Source organism: Coturnix japonica, chromosome 4, assembly GCF_001577835.2.
Source record: "Coturnix japonica isolate 7356 chromosome 4, Coturnix japonica 2.1, whole genome shotgun sequence".
NCBI classification, from domain to species: Eukaryota; Metazoa; Chordata; class Aves; order Galliformes; family Phasianidae; genus Coturnix; species Coturnix japonica.
Genome location: NC_029519.1, coordinates 30,945,125 through 30,961,702, shown reverse-complemented (window position 1 = coordinate 30,961,702; position 16,578 = coordinate 30,945,125). Strand labels below are relative to the sequence as shown.

Genomic DNA, 16,578 nt, shown 5'->3' with positions numbered 1-16,578 from the left:
AAATACAGTCCTAAGTGCCTGAGAAAACCACCAGCAGTCTGAATTTTAGACATATTCCACAACTCGGGTCACAGTGGAAGTTTTAACAAACACGGAAAAAAAAAAAAGCAGATCCTTAATTAGTCCACTGTTGCTTTCCCCTTCCATTTTTAACAGATTTGCCCTGGTTCAAGAAAAGTGGGATAAAGTGAGGACACAAATCCTGAATATCTCATATAAACTCCGCCTGCACTTGCAATGTGGCACAAATGACTACGGTAGCTGAGTTACACCCACGCTCAGCCTCATGCTCCACTTCAGCTCCCTGCTGATGATGGCTAACATTTGTTTCCAACACCATTTTTAATCCTTTTTCTCAGACAAAACAATCCTGACATGGGAGACGCAAGTGCAGAGCACATGACAGATAAATCCCAAGGTGCATTTAAATGCCCAGCCTTCCTTCCTCTGTCACCCTTTAAGAAGATCCTCGTACTTGCAAAGGCTAATCTTTGCCATCAGTTAAATGATGCTTTCCTCCTTCACTATGACATTCTAATCAGCAGGGCTCTCCCAAGGATGAATGCACTAAGCAAAGTTATATGTTTTGCAATGTAAAAAATAAAAATAATTTGCATTTGAAGGAGCAGTGGGCACCCCGAAACATTTAGACAATAAAGGGAACAGCTGCTTCCTTTGTACCAACAAAGTACAAAGTTCCTTCCTATGGAAACCGATCATTTTTTAGGACTGAAGGATTTGACAGGTGCTGCTTTTCTGTGCAGTGAAAGGAAAATAGTCACATTTTCATGGATTTAGAAATGAGAGCGGATTTTTTTCATTTACATTGTTCTATACTTCAGCACTCTCATTTTTATTCTGACTGGAACTACATTTATCTCTACAGCATAATTGTTGAAGTAACAGTGCTGCAGAATACTCATGCTCACAATTTTTGCTGTTCATGTTCACTGAGTAGCATTCTGTCTTACCATGACTCACTCACCACAAATGCCAAGTATTTATGACAGCATCACTTACTGAGCATTATCAGTGTATCATCTCTGACCAACACAGTTCCACAAGCAGATGCCCCTTATGTTTTTAAGATAGCCCCATGTCAAAGTAAACCTCCTCATAGATAAACTACAGCATTTCTAACAGTGCTGTGTTGAGATCAGAAGCATCTATCTGCCAGCTTACAAGGAAAGAACACAGTTGGTCCTGCCCAGGGAGGTTGTGGATGAACCAACCCTTGGAGGTGTGAAAGACCAGGCTGGACGGGGCCCTGGGCAACCTGATCTAGTAAATGTGTATGTTTGGTGGCCCTGCTAGGCAGGAGGGTTGGAACTACATGATCCTTGAGGTCCCTTCCAACCCGGGTCATCCTGTGATTCTGTGGTCATATATTAGGTCAATACTCGAGCTGACACACAGCACAAGAAAACAGACCTGGAGCATTTTTGAGAGGCTGCAAAATATGTTACAAGTCTTACAACTATGTCTGATATTCACAGAAGTGCAAAACAAGGTGAAATGATGTTAAATACATTTGAACGTCCTGTGCTAAACTACAGGCAGTTTTTGTGTAATTGCTTTAAATATATGTTTCAGTAGGTAGGTTGGGCTGTCAACTTGCATCATTTCATTATACATAGACAAAATATGAGGTAATGCTTTTCTCTTGCAACACACAGTGTTTATAAGCTCCTACACAATCTAACATTTATAAATATATACACCTCTTGTACTCACTCATGCAAAATAAATTATCCATGAATGCTGTATATCATGTCTATCTACAGACAGTAACTTGCTTAGATATCTAAAGCTACTCAGAAACTACGCAGAAAAAGATGAAGTCTGACATGAAGCTTCAAAGAAAATCTTTCACTTACTTTTACAAACAGAAACAAATATATTAACAACAAGTTGGGGGAATTTGGGCTTTTCAGTCTAGTTTATGTGTCATATCTACTCCTGAAGCCTTTCTGAATCAGTCTTCAAGTCTGTTGATGACTAGGTTTCACTGAACCTGACCATGCAAAAAAAGCCAGCATCCCACTGGCCCTGGGTGTCCAAAAGAATGTGCAACCAACAAACAATACAATATTTTACAGGAATGTGACAATTTGTGTTGCCGTCATTTTGTCACATGCAGATGCTCGCCAGTCAAAAATATGCTGGCAAATCAGGGGATGGGTTGAGTCTCCTGCTCCACTTGGAGACCCTTTTTCACACCAACTTCAAATGAAGTATGGACACAGTGTTTTGGAGGGAAGAAAAGAATCAAAGCACTTCCCTGGGTGTCTGCATCTCAACATTCACATTTCACATACATTTTTTCTCTTTTTTTTTCTTCTTGAATTTGCATTCCTTCATTCTCACTAACAAACACAGGGGAAAATGTGTTTCCTAAGAATGAAAATCCCGTTAAGTCCCCCAGAGACTGTTTCTCTGCCCTCTCCTTCCAAAGGAGGTCTACACATCTGCTCAGCAAAAACAGGCTGCCAGTGTGGAAATAAAAGCGGCACTCAGCCAAAAAACCACAACCTTCTTCCACCTAGGAGCACAATTTTAATACCTCGTTCATCACTGAGTCCCAGCTGTCCTGAGCTGTTCTTCCCCCAGCCAAACACAGCTCCTGAGAGAGAGAGGGCAAAACTGTGGGCTCCACCTGCAGCAACCTGGGCCAAAGGGATCCCATCAAGAGACTTGACACGCTGTGGACTTGCTTGGGAGGGACACTCTTTCCCCAGGCCCAACTGACCATAGCTGTTCTGCCCCCATGTGAAGAACTGGCCATCTGAAACAAAGAAAAAAAGAAGATATTTCTCATGCCAGGAAGATTTCTTTATTACTGTGATGATTATCATCATTATGTGTATCTGCATCATCTTGTGTATCTGTGCTAAGCAAGCCTTTTATATTCTAATACATGCACTCAGTATTTTTCCACTAATAATCCATTGACTAGAAAGCAGATTTTTACAAGCATGGCATGCAGGCTTTTGCTTATTGCTGTTGGAAATACATAGTTAATGGTGGTGGCTATGATAAAAAACAGTTTTCTGTAACTGAAAATTTGCTCTATCAGACAGAGTAATTGTGCTGTTTGTATCTGTTGTAGTTTCCTTGAAAATATGTACAAGGTATTATTTTTAGAGTGACCCATGTACATCAAGATGGAAAGCTGTTAAGTATTCTTGCCATCATTCAGCAGTGCAGCAGTGGGTGGCCTGTGTGTAATGTTTCCCTTCTTGACAGTATTGGCAACACTGTTCTACAATATATGTTGTACCTGATCTACTTCATTGTCTCCCATTTGTCCTGAGAACAGTTGAGGTAGGGATGTCCTTGGAAATATGCCATCTTGGACATGGAGCAAAACAAGAGCAGCAATCTTAGTAATAAATAATGAACACTACAGTACCTGCTGCCAAAGCCAGGCAATGCCAGTTTCCACAGGAAATCTGCAGTATCGTCTGTTGGTTCAGTTTCTTTATCAGCCTAAAGAAGAAGACATTATTTTAGAATAATCATCTACAAATACAGTATCACATTAGGTGAAATTATCATTTCCATTTGTGTATTTGTTCTAGACAGACACATAACCTGTGGTTTTGAGAAGAGGAACAGAATCTTGGAGGTAATACTGATCACAGATGCAAATCTATCAAGAGCTTTAGACATCAGACTACCAACCGCAACTATTTTTACTGCTATAAAGAAGACTCTAGACATCTGAAAATGGTGAAAAAAATCTGGTCTCTCAGCATCTCTCTTAATATCCTTTTTCAGGCATTGACACTCTTCATGCCATTTATGCCAGGGGCACAAAAGTTTTTAAGAGCTACAGCACCACAGCTTCTTCACTGCTTTGCACAGAGAACAGCACATCAAGGTTCAAGTTAGCTCACAAAAATGTTATTTTTTAAATGGCACTATTGCACTGCCATCTGAGCCTGTCTCTCTTTTTTATATCAGACCTGCCAGCAAATAACAAGCTTTCTTCTTACAGAGCCTTCGGATCAAACAAACGAGTATTCTTTCACAACTGGAACTCATCCTTTAAATACTGTCCCATGAATGACAGCCACCATAGACGTGTCCCAGACCTCCTCTTCTAGCTCTGCATTGAATATACAGTTGCAGCCGGAATAAGAGACAGAACACATCTGTTATTAATGCAGCATGATACAGCATCATTAACTACAAACAGACCGGTTATCTTTATTATGGTAGTGAGCTGAGGCCTATAATCCGTGAAGTGCCTTGGATGGAGGAGTCTTGGTGTCTGTCACTGGCCCCAGCACCATCTATACATCCTTCTTAACACTGTTACTACTCTGAGACAGGTAAGGTGCAAGTCAGTGAAGAAAACTGAGCACTTCCCTAACATTTCTGAGCAACTTTCACTACTCAGAATTGCAATGGACTTGTTTAGCAGCATTGCTGATCAAAAGATACAAATTATGCAAGAATTCCAGAGTCAAGGCACCAGTTCACCTGTCCATATTTTTTTTTGCCCATTCTTGAAAAGAGGCTCCTATCTCTAAGATACAACGCAATACAAACACACCACATAGCACTTCTATTTTGGGGTTCTCCCTCATGTACCTCCTGTCCTGCAGAAAACACTGTTATATTTTTCATTGAGGAAGCCGAACTTGCTCTAACTTTCTTCTCTGTGCCTCAAGCAATGAAGATCAAAGGGCTGTTCTAATTGTACTTCTTCAGCACTTGTCTAATTCTCAAGGTGTGATGAGAGGGAAAAGGAGGACCATCAGGCTTGTACTGGTACATGAAAAGTGCCCAATTAAAAGCCCTTTGAGCAAGAGCAACATTCCCACCAACTGCAGGTTGGCAAGTGAAAAATCCCTGATTCAACACTTCCAAGTGGGTGCCATAAGGAAACTCAAACCACTTAAATATTTACCTTGGTACTGTCACTGCATCTTCAATAGTGGTGAGGCCCAGCTGTCCATCGCTGCCTGCGCCCCAGGAGAAGACCTGGCCCTGGTCGCTGAGTGCCACACTGTGGGACTCTCCGCAGGCCACGTGCACTATGTGCTGCCCTGCCAGGGCTCCAATTAGTTCTAAGAAAAAACAGAAAAACACTTCCATCACAGAACTTGTCTCATATCGACATGCAGACAGCAGGTCTAGTAAGCAAAGCCATTCAGATAGGTTCAGTGATGCCCAATCTAACTATAAAACATTATCCTACAGAAGCAAAGAACCAGACTTTACTGAAAATGTATAACAGTTGAGTTCTTCCAAAACCTGATCTGTAAATCATAGGACAAAGGCAAGTGCATGTCCTCAAGCACAGAACTCTACATGCAGCCTCACAGACACACGGAATCAAACAGACTTTCCAGATGTGATGTTTTAACTCCGTCTTGATGTAGGGATCAACACAGACTCTGAATTTAAAAACCCCGTAAAATACATTTGGCCTTCCACACCTCAAATGCCTAATGAAGACAAGTCATCCAAAAAAGTTAATCAATCCAATTGTCTCCTGCTTTACTACTTGATGGATGAAAACAGACACATTACAATACCTCTGGTGCTAAGCTTGGAACAGGTCCTAACCTATCAACCTATTACTATTTCTACCAGTCAAAAGCTCACCAAAAAAAAGTAATATAAAAAGCAAGAGGACCTTACAGAAGAGTAAAAGGGGGAAAAAAACCTCCTCTGGAAGATTGTCCATCATTTATTTTTCATTATTATGTCATCTTAAGCAACAGAAGTAGGTTTGACAACTACTCCGACAACATCAACCATCAAATTTTATTCATTATGCAGACTATTTATAAACAGATATGGAAATGTCCTGTCTTGCAGCAAAGCACTGGAAACAGCACACATCTGATGGAAAAAGTCCTCACAAGCCAAAAAGAAGATGGAATTTTTCTTCCCTGAAAGAATGTTTCAGAGTAGACAAGAAAGATTCGCTCTGTGCTACAAAGCAATGATTAGTTTTATTAAAAGTCCCACACTGACGTCCCACTTATCATTATATAAAATGACACCCCACATCAAGGGCACCTAGATATGTATTGTTAACATACTTGGCACCAAAATCTGCACACAGATGGATTTAAATGACATAAATCAATTTAAAGGGGACAACTCCTAGGCACTCCTAGGAAGGTTTGCCTTCTGAGAGTGTGAATGGGGAGCAAATGAACATATTTTCTACACAAACAAAATGCTACAATAACATGCACTTCCTTTCACTCAATTAAAAGCCACAGAGGCATAGTTCTGGTGGACAAGAAGCTGACATGAGCCAGCAGTGTGTGCTTGCAGTCCAGAAGGCCAACTGTGTTCTGTGCTGCACTAAAAAACAGGTGGCCAGCAGGGAGATGGAGGTGATTGTCCCCCTTTACTCAGCTCTCGTGAAGCCCCATCTGCAGTACTGTGTCCAGGCCTGGGGCCACCAGCACAAGAAAGACATGGAGATCTTGGTACAGGTCCAGAGAAGGGCTACTCAGATGATCAGAGGGCTGGAGCACCTCTCCTGTGAAGAAAGGATGAGAGAACTGGGGTTTGATTAGCTTGGAGAAGAGAAGGGTCCGGGGTGAACTCATTGTGGCCTTCCAATATTTGAAGGGAGCATATAAACAGGAGGGGGGAATGACTATTTGCAAGGGTGGGTAGCGATAGGACAAGGGGGCATGGTCTTAAACTAAGAAGAGGAGATGCTTTGGTAGTTGGTATAAATTTTTGTTATTTACCAGAGTGTCATAGCATTGTTATTCTTTCCTTATAAATGCATCACTGCACTCAGAGGAAAGGCACAACAAGTGAAGTTTGGTACTGTGACTTCAGTATAAAATTGAGCAGAACAAAACTCTGGGAGCAAATGGGAAGGGTTACAGGAGCTGTGCAATGTATCATAAAACTCAGAAAAACCAGTTTTGAGATGTAACATTGACCCAATCTTTTATTTCCAAAGCCATCAGCTGTTTCAGTACAGCACCAACACTCAGAAATCATCCATCAGATCTTCCTGTCTAGAGGAGTTCCCATTTTCCCTTCTTTATTCTGTCCATTTTCTGTCAGTATAAACAGACATATCAAGGTTTGACTTCTATTGATCTTAACCTTGTTAGATCTTATCATAAAACAAAAACAGATAAAAGATCAAAATCTAGGCAAAACTCCTTCAGGACAGCACTCCTCTGCATCACAACAAACAAGGGCTGTTTTATTTCCTGCCTGTGGACTGTAGGCACACTCCATCCAGCAAAAGATGGAAACAGGTGACACACATTTTTCTAACACAGCTCTTGACAGCACTGGAAACTGCAGTAAAGCAAGGCAAAGACTGAAAAACCCATCTTCAGACCTTAGCTTCTCACTTTACAGAAGAGGGCTTATACTTTGTCCCCATGATGTTGAAAAGCTATGCTACAACATCTTCAGTGTCTAAGACTACTGGAAGCACAAAGCACTCAATTACACAGCATGGGTTTGGATGTATAGGCAGTGAATTATTGATTGCAGTCTCCTAATATGCTTATCAGACTGCTGGTACCTTTCCAACACATAGCTTCCAGCTCCTTGCAAGACAAGTTTTTGCTAGAGGATGTGGCAGAATCCTTCAGCCATATGAGAACTGTGATGTACATGGACAGCACCAGATGGCTTCTCCTGTCTGAAATCAATTGAGAGCCCTGAGGTGACAGCTTCAGTGGCAAAATCTGGATTTCTTCCCTAGTGAGAAGAAGCTGATGTTTCTTGATGGATCTCTTGATGGAAGAGTTCCAAGTGATTTCAGCTCTCTCAGATACCTGCCCCGAACTCTCATGCCCTGCCCAGCTTGACAATAGGCATTTGTTCACCCTGAGTGCTTCTCTCTGTGCAGGACAACCTGGGGATCAGGCCTAGCATGGTTTCATGAAAGGCAGGTCCTGCTTGACCAACCTGATCTCCTTCTATGATCTAGTGACCTACCTGGTGGATAGACTTCAGCAAAACCTTTGACACCATCTCCCACAGTATCCTCCTGGAGAAGCTGGAAGCCCATGGCTTGAGCAGATATATTCTTTGCAAGGTAAAGACCTGGCTGGATGGGCAGGCCCAGAGAGTGGTGGTGAATGAAGTTAAATCCAGTTGGTCACTGCTTATGAATGGTGCTTCCCAGGGGTTAGTAATGGAGCTTGTCCTGTCCAATATCTTCATTGATTACCTAGTTGACTGGATTGAGTGCACCCTGGAGGTGTTTAAGGCTACGCTGGATGGGTCCCTAGGCAGCCCGATCTAGTACTTGATCTAGCAGCTAGCAACCCCTTCTGTTGCAGGGAGCTGGAATTTGATGATCCTTGAGGTTCTTTCCAACCCAGGCCATTCCATGATTCTTTTGAAGATACATAACAGTAACACATTCCTCCATTTAGTAGGGTGACACTAACAGCATTATTAGTACTTATGGACTCCCGATCCAACAGCCAAAAATCCCCATGAGAATCCTGCTATTGCATTCAACAGGTATTCCATGAAACTGCAAATACAGCCCAAATGTATAGTCTAATCCTGTCAGCACATAAGGAAGCATAAGAGTCAAGACAGCTTCTGTAGCTCCATTCACACAACTCTGCTGCTGTTTGTCAGCAGCAACAACAGAGAAAGGCTTAGAGAAAGGCCTAGAGAACAGCTTCAGGAACACACCTTGGTGATGACAGAAAGCCTCTGCTGGGGTTTGGTGCATGATGCATGCAACACATAAGCAGCTGGAATTACCATGCTGACAGCACAAGTCTCTGCGTGCAAGGGCGTGGGAAGAATTCAGCTCTGCACCCACACAGAACAAGAGCAGACCCCTCTGATTGTCCTGGCCCCAACAGGGCATTGCAGAGATGCTTATGCACAAGGAGCTCCTGGCTTTGTTTCTAGGCTACAAGTAGATCTGCCCTCCCTTTCTGCCCGCTGTTCTCACCTGTGTGCAGTAATCCATTTTGTTTTCCATTTTCACTTGGTATGGAGCAAAAGCTCCGAAATAGGGAGCAAGCAAATATTTACATCAGCATGCAACCTTTCATTGCTTTTGTTAATTGCAGTTCACTAAATCCACTATGGACACTGGGCTTTACTAGTCCAACTGCAAATAGTGAGGTCATCCTTTTGTGAACTGAGAGAAAGGAGCAAACCTAGACTTTTTAATCAGAACCAAAACACATAATGAGAAACTCTTAGGACATCTGGCCTTTCTCAGTTCCTACACGTGCCTGTTACTACTACACTCACACCAGGAATTCCATGAGAGGGACTGACAACAGCAGCACCGGTGCTTGTAAGGCTGATCATTGGTTACAGAGGAAGGAATGTAAATACATGGCTGATTTACTGAATAAAAATGGGGGGGGGAAAAAGACAGCAGAGTACAGACTGCAGCAGATGAAATTCAAAGGAATGCTGTTGGCCACACAAGTAGTAACAGTGGCAAGCATCAAGGGCAGTAAGCAAGGACAGCAAGCCAGGGAGAAAGAAGAACAAGCCCTTCACTATAGCTCATCATACCCACACAGGGGTTACTGTAATCATGCGGCAACTCCTGAACAGACCTTATAAAGGCAAAAGAAAGGGGAACCAACATAAAACTGGCAGCTCTACTTAGAAAGCAACACTCCCATCTCCCAGCACTGCAAGGAAGAGAGACCTGTTTATTTCTTCCCCAAAACGTAGCACCACCTCCCTCCTAGCAACCCTAATGCAGACACATGCAATACACACACTGGTGAAGCTCGACAACCCAGAATACATCCAGGCTATCCTTGCAGCTCAAATCACTGCCCTAGGAGGTAGAAATGAGGTACAGCAGGAGCTGATTTTTATCCACCCATTGTGCTCAATCCTGCAGGCCACTCTCACAACTGGATAGGTGCTATTTTCCCATCTTTTCATGTTATTGAAGCAGTCCTGCACAGCAGGACGTATTTTGCCTTCAAAGTAGCATTTCTTATTTTCTTCCAGAAGGGAGGCTAGATCTTCTAAGTGCACTTGGCAGCCCCAGGCTGATTAAGGAGGGTGGAATGTTCAAAAGCACCCGGTGTGTTCCTTGCTTAGTTCCTGCTTAATTCCACCCTGCAGTGATTTGCACAGGAACAGAACAAAGTCACACTAGCACGGCGCAGACTCCACACACCACACTTGTCCTTGCTTTCAATGACATTACAAGCTACTCCACGAGCACTGCCTGAGAAGTCTGCTGATAGGGGAAGGGAGGAAATTAACAGTCCTATTAAACACTTACAAAAGCATTTTTATTTATTATTAGGCTTAGTAACTTCCAGAAGTACAGCAGTTTGATGTCATTTGAGCATACCACCTTTTAGGATAATAATATGTCTACAGAGTACACACAAGTCTAAGCCCAACTCATGAATTCATAAGACAGCTTTTGAAGAAAGCTCTTCCTGAAAACATATGCTTTAGCAAGAGTGCTTCAGAAATAAAAATGGAAGGCGTTAGCTGAAAAAAGGAATAGGAGTATCATGCTCATATGGGGCTTGTACAAGTGACCCACTTGAACACTCCAGGAGTGGGAACATTGGGAAAAATGAAATATTTTGTGCTTCTCCACTCAAGGACACGCAATTAAGTCATTTAACAGAGGGTAACCTGCACAACAGGCATGTCAAAGCCCAAAGAATTACACAGGCAGAAAGATCAGAAATGTGCAGTGATGTCACACTGGAGAAATGCAGAAAAGTACAGATGCTCATATCTCCATTTCTTCTTCAGGAGCTTATGTAGGCAGCCAGCTCTTAAAATGCAGGTCAGGTGCTAAGAGTAAGTATTTCTTCAGAGCTCTGCTGCAGGAGCAGCTGTTTTCAGCTAGCAGCCACAAGTGTCTAAATGTTTGATTTCTGAGATGTTAAATTCATGCTGAGCTTCAGCTCTGCGCCCAGATGGGAACAGAAGCGTCTCGTATCTTTTGTGAAACATCTATTTTGTGGCATTTCCTGGGTCTCGTTTCAAACTTTGTGCAGAAAAAGGAAAACAACACAAAATTGGAATGAGTGGTCATTCCAATGGGTCATTCCAATGAGTGGACACCAATGGGTCATGCTGCCAGTCGATAGGGATCTGGAAAGGCTGGACTTGCTCCTTTGCATGGCTACTTCCAACAAACACAAACTCTGCCACTTCTCCTCCTGCACCAGAGCAATCCAGGTCTCCCACATGGCCTCCTCCCAGAGAGGAAGAGGTGAAAAGAAGAAGATCCATACGGACAGTCCTTACAAACAGGTCACGCATCTGAATTCTCAGTTGTTGCACAGTTTACCATTAAGCATACCACAGTGAGCGTTGATGCTTCTGATCACTTCAGCCCCATGCTGAAGTTCACGTGCACTTACATTTAAAAAGTACAAGGTCATTGAGTTCAGAGCAACCCAGGTGATCTGCATCATCTACTGAAATTTGATATAACATTTGTTGCTGCTGCAGCCATGAGCAGAGAGATTCTACAACATAAACTGAGGTAAGGCCACCCTGCAGTATCTGCATCCACACAAGAAATTTAACACATGTTGACACCTGATGAGTTAGTATGACTTTCCTGAGAATCAGACAGCTTCTGCACAACAGTCAACTCTACTTTAACTTCAAATTGCTTCCCTTAAAAAGTAAAAGGGGATGAAAGGCCACTTCCAGAAGAGAAGCCTCTACTGACTCATTCAGTGGAATGCACTCAACTCAGTAATTTGTTTCCTGCAGTGGAGAGGTACAAGAAAAGAACCACACCTAACCAGTTGCCATTCTATCTCAGCATTACATCTTCAATCTCAGCAAATGTGACAATAAACACAGCTTTTTAATTAAGAAGGGTCTCATTTCAAAAGGTGCTAAAGGACTGCACTAAGAGGAGCTCCTGAAACAGATGAAATAGTATCTTCCATGTAAATAGAAGGCGCCATGGCAGAAAAGTAAATTAAGTATTTGGTATACATAGTAAGGGAAGAAAAGCAACTAAAGTCTTCAAAAGCACTTACTACAAATGTAATTCTTCCTTACTTGAAGTCATGGGTAAAACCAGCAAGTTTTCCCTTCCTTAGAGGGGCACAAGAAACTTTCCATCACCTTCAACAGCTCAGGACCCTCTCTGTGCAACTAACAGAGGGTAAGAAATGTGATCTTTGGCATATCTTCCTATACAGAAGGTGCAGACTGTCTTTATTCTTTACAGGGAAAGGAAAACTGAAAAGTGAGGTATGCACTCTTCCTGTTCCTATTTGTGTAGACCTGAAAAAAAATAATCAGTTCCCAATGCCACAAGCCAAAGCAGACCCCCAAAGCCATGCATGGGATGGAACCCTCTGCCAGTTCATTGTTATTAACAAAGCTGCTGTGGTGGTTCACCAGGAGCTAAAATGGGAAGCTGTTCCTTTTTAGCACATCCCTCCCACCTGCCCTAGTCAGCAAAACTCCATCACAGATGCAGCCTGCAGTGCTGAGCTGAGGGAGAAACACATTTTAACACGCACAGGCTCCTCGGAAACCAGCACTGCAGGAACTCTCAGAATGAATGAAACAGGTAGGATAACTAGGAGTTGGTGTAACATCCCAATCTCTTTAGTTGTCTGCGCTGCAGGAAAAGCAAGAAGACAAAAAGTCTAGGTCAGCTCCTCTAATCCTGCAACCAACATCTACTGCCTCATGATTGAGAGGAAAGGTCAAAAGATACTCCAAAAAGAGACACTGGAATCAGCCAGGTCGGATCTACAAGTATATAAAATAGCTACTGCTTCTCATTTAGAACATTTCCTATATTAGTAACAAAATAACAAGGTGGGCTACAGAAGCCTCAAGCCTACCAAGGGTAACCAACAGTAGGAGTAAAGATTACTCAAGTCTAATTACTCATGGAAGGATATTTATTATGAAACAGAGATAGCTCTGTTTTTGCCACATGCCAAAACAAGTAAGTTAACAGAAAGCAAATTACAAGGCCAACATTTAAAATAAAGTCCATAAGAACAGCTTCTGGGTTTACAAAAAATAAATACATTGTCAAACTGCTGTTTGCCCTTGGTGTAAGGATGCAACCCAAGTGCAAAGAAAGCAGAAGACACTTGGGGCTTTTCTAGTATGGCACCCTAATGTCAAGTAACAAAATATGCCCCAACACCATCTCCATTCTGCTTTTTGATACATTTTCCAGGCAAAGTGAGCAGACCTGTCTCCCCACCCATGAGGCTCAGCTGTAGGTTTCCAGAGGCAGCAGATACAGTCCAGAATCGCTGCGTTAGGTCACAACATTCAGCTCTGTCAGCTGCTCCAACTTCACGTCAATCAGCACAAAGCAGCTTCCATCACCTCAGCCTACCAGCCTCAGCCAGTTAGAAAGCACACAAGAGACGCACTTACCTGGCTTGCTTCCTTCACTCTCATGCCCCAGCTGGCCTTTGGTGTTCAAGCCACAGGTGTACACTTCCCCATCTTCCAGCAGGAACACTGAGTGGTTTCCTCCACACGCCACCTCCTTGACATTTCTGTCGTGAATGAATCCGTACACCCGTGGTTCAGGAATGATGACCTGGAGGTTGCTACCTATCCCAGGCTGTCCAAAAGATGAGTAACCCCAGCATAGCATTTTCTCTCTTTTCAACAAGTCATGTATTCTTCCTGGAAAAAGAAACAGGGAAAGGAACATGGATGAAGCAAATACTCAACAAGTAATCCTACACAGATGAGATGCTCTGAGCAGAAGGGGCAAACAATCAGAAAAACAAACAAACAACTCAGCCTGTAGAGCCATCTTGCTTGAGAACTGACAATAAGAAGGCATTTTTGGCACTGCACGAGGAGGACCCAGGACAGCCCAGTTAAGTACTTCAAGCACTGGCCACCTCCACCTCTAAGGCAGTGAAGTGCCCTGATATCCTGCAGACCCAAGCAGTTCTGTTCTTAGTACAGCAGGACCGTACCATTTCTGATAAACTCGCATTAAGAAACGGTTTGAACAACTCAACACATTCCTCCAACCCAAATGTGTGTGTTTACAAGCACATACCCCTATGCCACAGCAAGATTTTCTATTAAGAAGCAGTTCACATGGAGCAGCACACTGGTAGCTCCCATGTCACTGCCTTTCAGGCTGTATTCAGTGAAACTCAGATTTCAGAGAACACAGCAACATGGGAAAGGAAAAAAAAAAAAACAACAAGAGCAATAGGTGAGAGGACCATCTCATGGCACAGACCGAGCTTAGTAATGACAACAGCTTTCTAATATGTAAGAGCTAGGCAATCAGCCCTCGCTCCAGAATGAGCATCTGAAAGATTTTATTGATGCTTCCTCGTATTCCCATCCTCATTATGTTTGGGTTATTTATTAAATACGCTGTATTAATAAGACATGGAGAATTCCTCTGCTTGAAATAGGAACTGATTATAAGCCTTCCCTATTTTGCAAGCAGAAAGAGAGCAGAGGAGAAAAAGAACTACTGTAGACATCAAGCCTCATGACTCACCATGGCAAGTTTTAAACTAAGGCAATTTACTGCAGCAGCACTGACTACGTCAGCACAGGATCTAAAACCAGAGGTAACCTCTGAGGCATCACCACAGATTCCTCAGGAAAAGGAGATTTCCCCACTCAGACAGGAAACACACGCATGCAGCTCCCAAAGCCTGATGCTAATTCAAGCTGCATTAGCCATAAAGCCTTCCGTAATCTGAGTCCTAAGCAAGGGGTGCTTGTCTCCTTACCAGCTGCCCTCACCTGTGGCCATGTCCTGTCATCAGGTGTATTCACCTTCACAAAGGCAGAGCCAAACCAAGAGAGACAGAAAATGGAACCACTAAAGCTGGAAAATGCCATCTTCTCTCACAAACTGCTTGCTAAGGTCTCTTACTAAGTGCTCCAAAGCATGCATTGTAACTTATTTACTTCTAACAGCCTCCATTCCTTTCAAGCACAACTCAAGTCATCCACACTTCAGGACTGTCACCTGCCAGATCCAAAGCATCTCCAATTAATAAAGCAGGAGGTTACAGGGCTCTGTTAAACCAATGGCTGTGCTCAGATGCCCTTGGCACATAAGCCAAATGGAAGTCACCACTGGCTACGCTACTCCCAGCACCAAGAATAGGGACGCAGTAACACTTTAGTCATGCACACGCTTATGCTTTAAATGACACAATAGCTATATTTATAGAGAACTTCATAACCTGCCTCAAAAAAAAAGACTGACACCTCTCAACTTGAGGAATTATCACCTTACAAAAGATAAAAGCAGCTTCACAGTCAAGAGCAGCCACCTCACACTCCTTGCAAGGTGACGCTGCCTCAGAGCTGAAGAGATCGTACCTCTCTACCATTACAGTGACACTGTGCATCACGAGCCAAATAGTAATTTAGGATACCTTTCTAGAAGAGTTTCTGAACAGGCTGCTCCCCACACGCCCCAGTCACCTTTCCAGCTGCTAATTTCATTTAAAACGCTAAAAATACTTTAATTAAATTAATTGTGTTCAATTCACACACCAGAAGCTGTTGCACTGAGCAGGGGGAGCTAACAGAGATGTTTCCTGCTGCTAAGGCACGACTTGAAGCAGCACCCCTTCCCACTCAGGAGCAAAAACCAGCACACCCAGGCGTTTCCCAAAGGCCTGCTGTGCCATGTATTTAATTTAGTTACGCCGAAGATTTAGCACGTTTCTAAAACCACGAATTTTTTAACGTTTGGGCGGATTACTGCCCCCTCTTCAAACGCAGAACACAAGTCAATACACCACACGCTCACGAGGGGCAGCGTCCCGAAACACCAGGCTTCAAATGAAGCTTCACGCTCCGTTTCCCATTCCGGCCAAGGCGGCAGCTCACCCGGCAGCGCTCCTGTACCAGCACGGCCGCACAGCGACGCGATTTATCGCCGCTTGCTGCCATGGAGCCCCGCTCCCTTCCTGCTTCGGCCGGCCGGGAGCTGCGCACTCCTGGCTGCCCTACACAGGAAGGGCCCCGGCCGACAGCCTCCTCCGCCCGCCCCGCAGCGCACCCGTGGGGACAGAGCTCCTGCTGGGGCACCCCACGCTCGAGCCCTCCACAAGGGGCTCCTCCGCAACGCCACAACCACCCGTCCGCCCCCAGCTCACCTACCACCGGCCCCGCCGCTGCCGCCGCGGCGACACAAGGAAGTCCGGCCCCTCGCCGCCGCCTGCGGGAGTAATGGCTGCGCGCGGCCAATGGCCGGCGGCGGGCGGGGCGGCGGGCGGCTCCCTGCGGCTGCCGGGCCCTTCCCCTCCCCGCGAGGGAGTCTGTTGCTTAAAACCCCTGCTAACCGCGCACGTTTCGAGGTTGCGGAGGGCGCTCAAAGGCCGTCCTCCATAATGGTGTACAACGGCAAACCCGCCGTGAATTGGTGGCTTTCGCTAACCTGGCTGCACGCAGCTCCCTCTGGAGGCTGCTCCGCCGCAGTCCCTGCGTCAGGGCTCCCTTTGGTACCGACACCGACTTTACCGGCCCTGGTTTTACAGGCGGAATCAGGCAGCCAGGGCTGGGCCTACGCTCCACTGCTGGTCATGGCTGCCCCAGCAGGTCAGAGGGAGCTTCCCTTAATGGCTGAGGTGATCCTGC

The 16,578-nt window shown here is 44.3% G+C and overlaps 1 protein-coding gene across 5 annotated transcripts in view; it reads right to left on the bottom strand.

Moving 5' to 3' along the window:
• HERC3 (HECT and RLD domain containing E3 ubiquitin protein ligase 3) overlaps positions 1–16,220 on the bottom strand; it is a 36,891-nt gene extending 20,671 nt beyond the window's left edge. For 2 of the 5 annotated variants that reach the window (XR_001554862.2, XM_032444426.1), the window contains exons 1-5: positions 16,098–16,220; positions 13,369–13,626; positions 4,919–5,078; positions 3,413–3,489; positions 2,564–2,785 (exon numbers count right to left, since the gene is read on the bottom strand). Coding sequence is in view for 3 of the 5 variants with exons in the window: in XM_032444426.1 (XP_032300317.1) it covers positions 2,564–2,785; positions 3,413–3,489; positions 4,919–5,078; positions 13,369–13,594 (685 nt within the window). In the remaining 2 variants the exon portion in view is untranslated. The remainder of the gene's footprint in view (positions 1–2,563; positions 2,786–3,412; positions 3,490–4,918; positions 5,079–13,368; positions 13,627–16,097) is intronic. The other 3 variants (XR_001554861.2, XM_015861210.2, XM_015861209.2) reach the window with 3 other exon arrangements.
• Between the last annotated feature and the right edge of the window lie 358 nt (positions 16,221–16,578).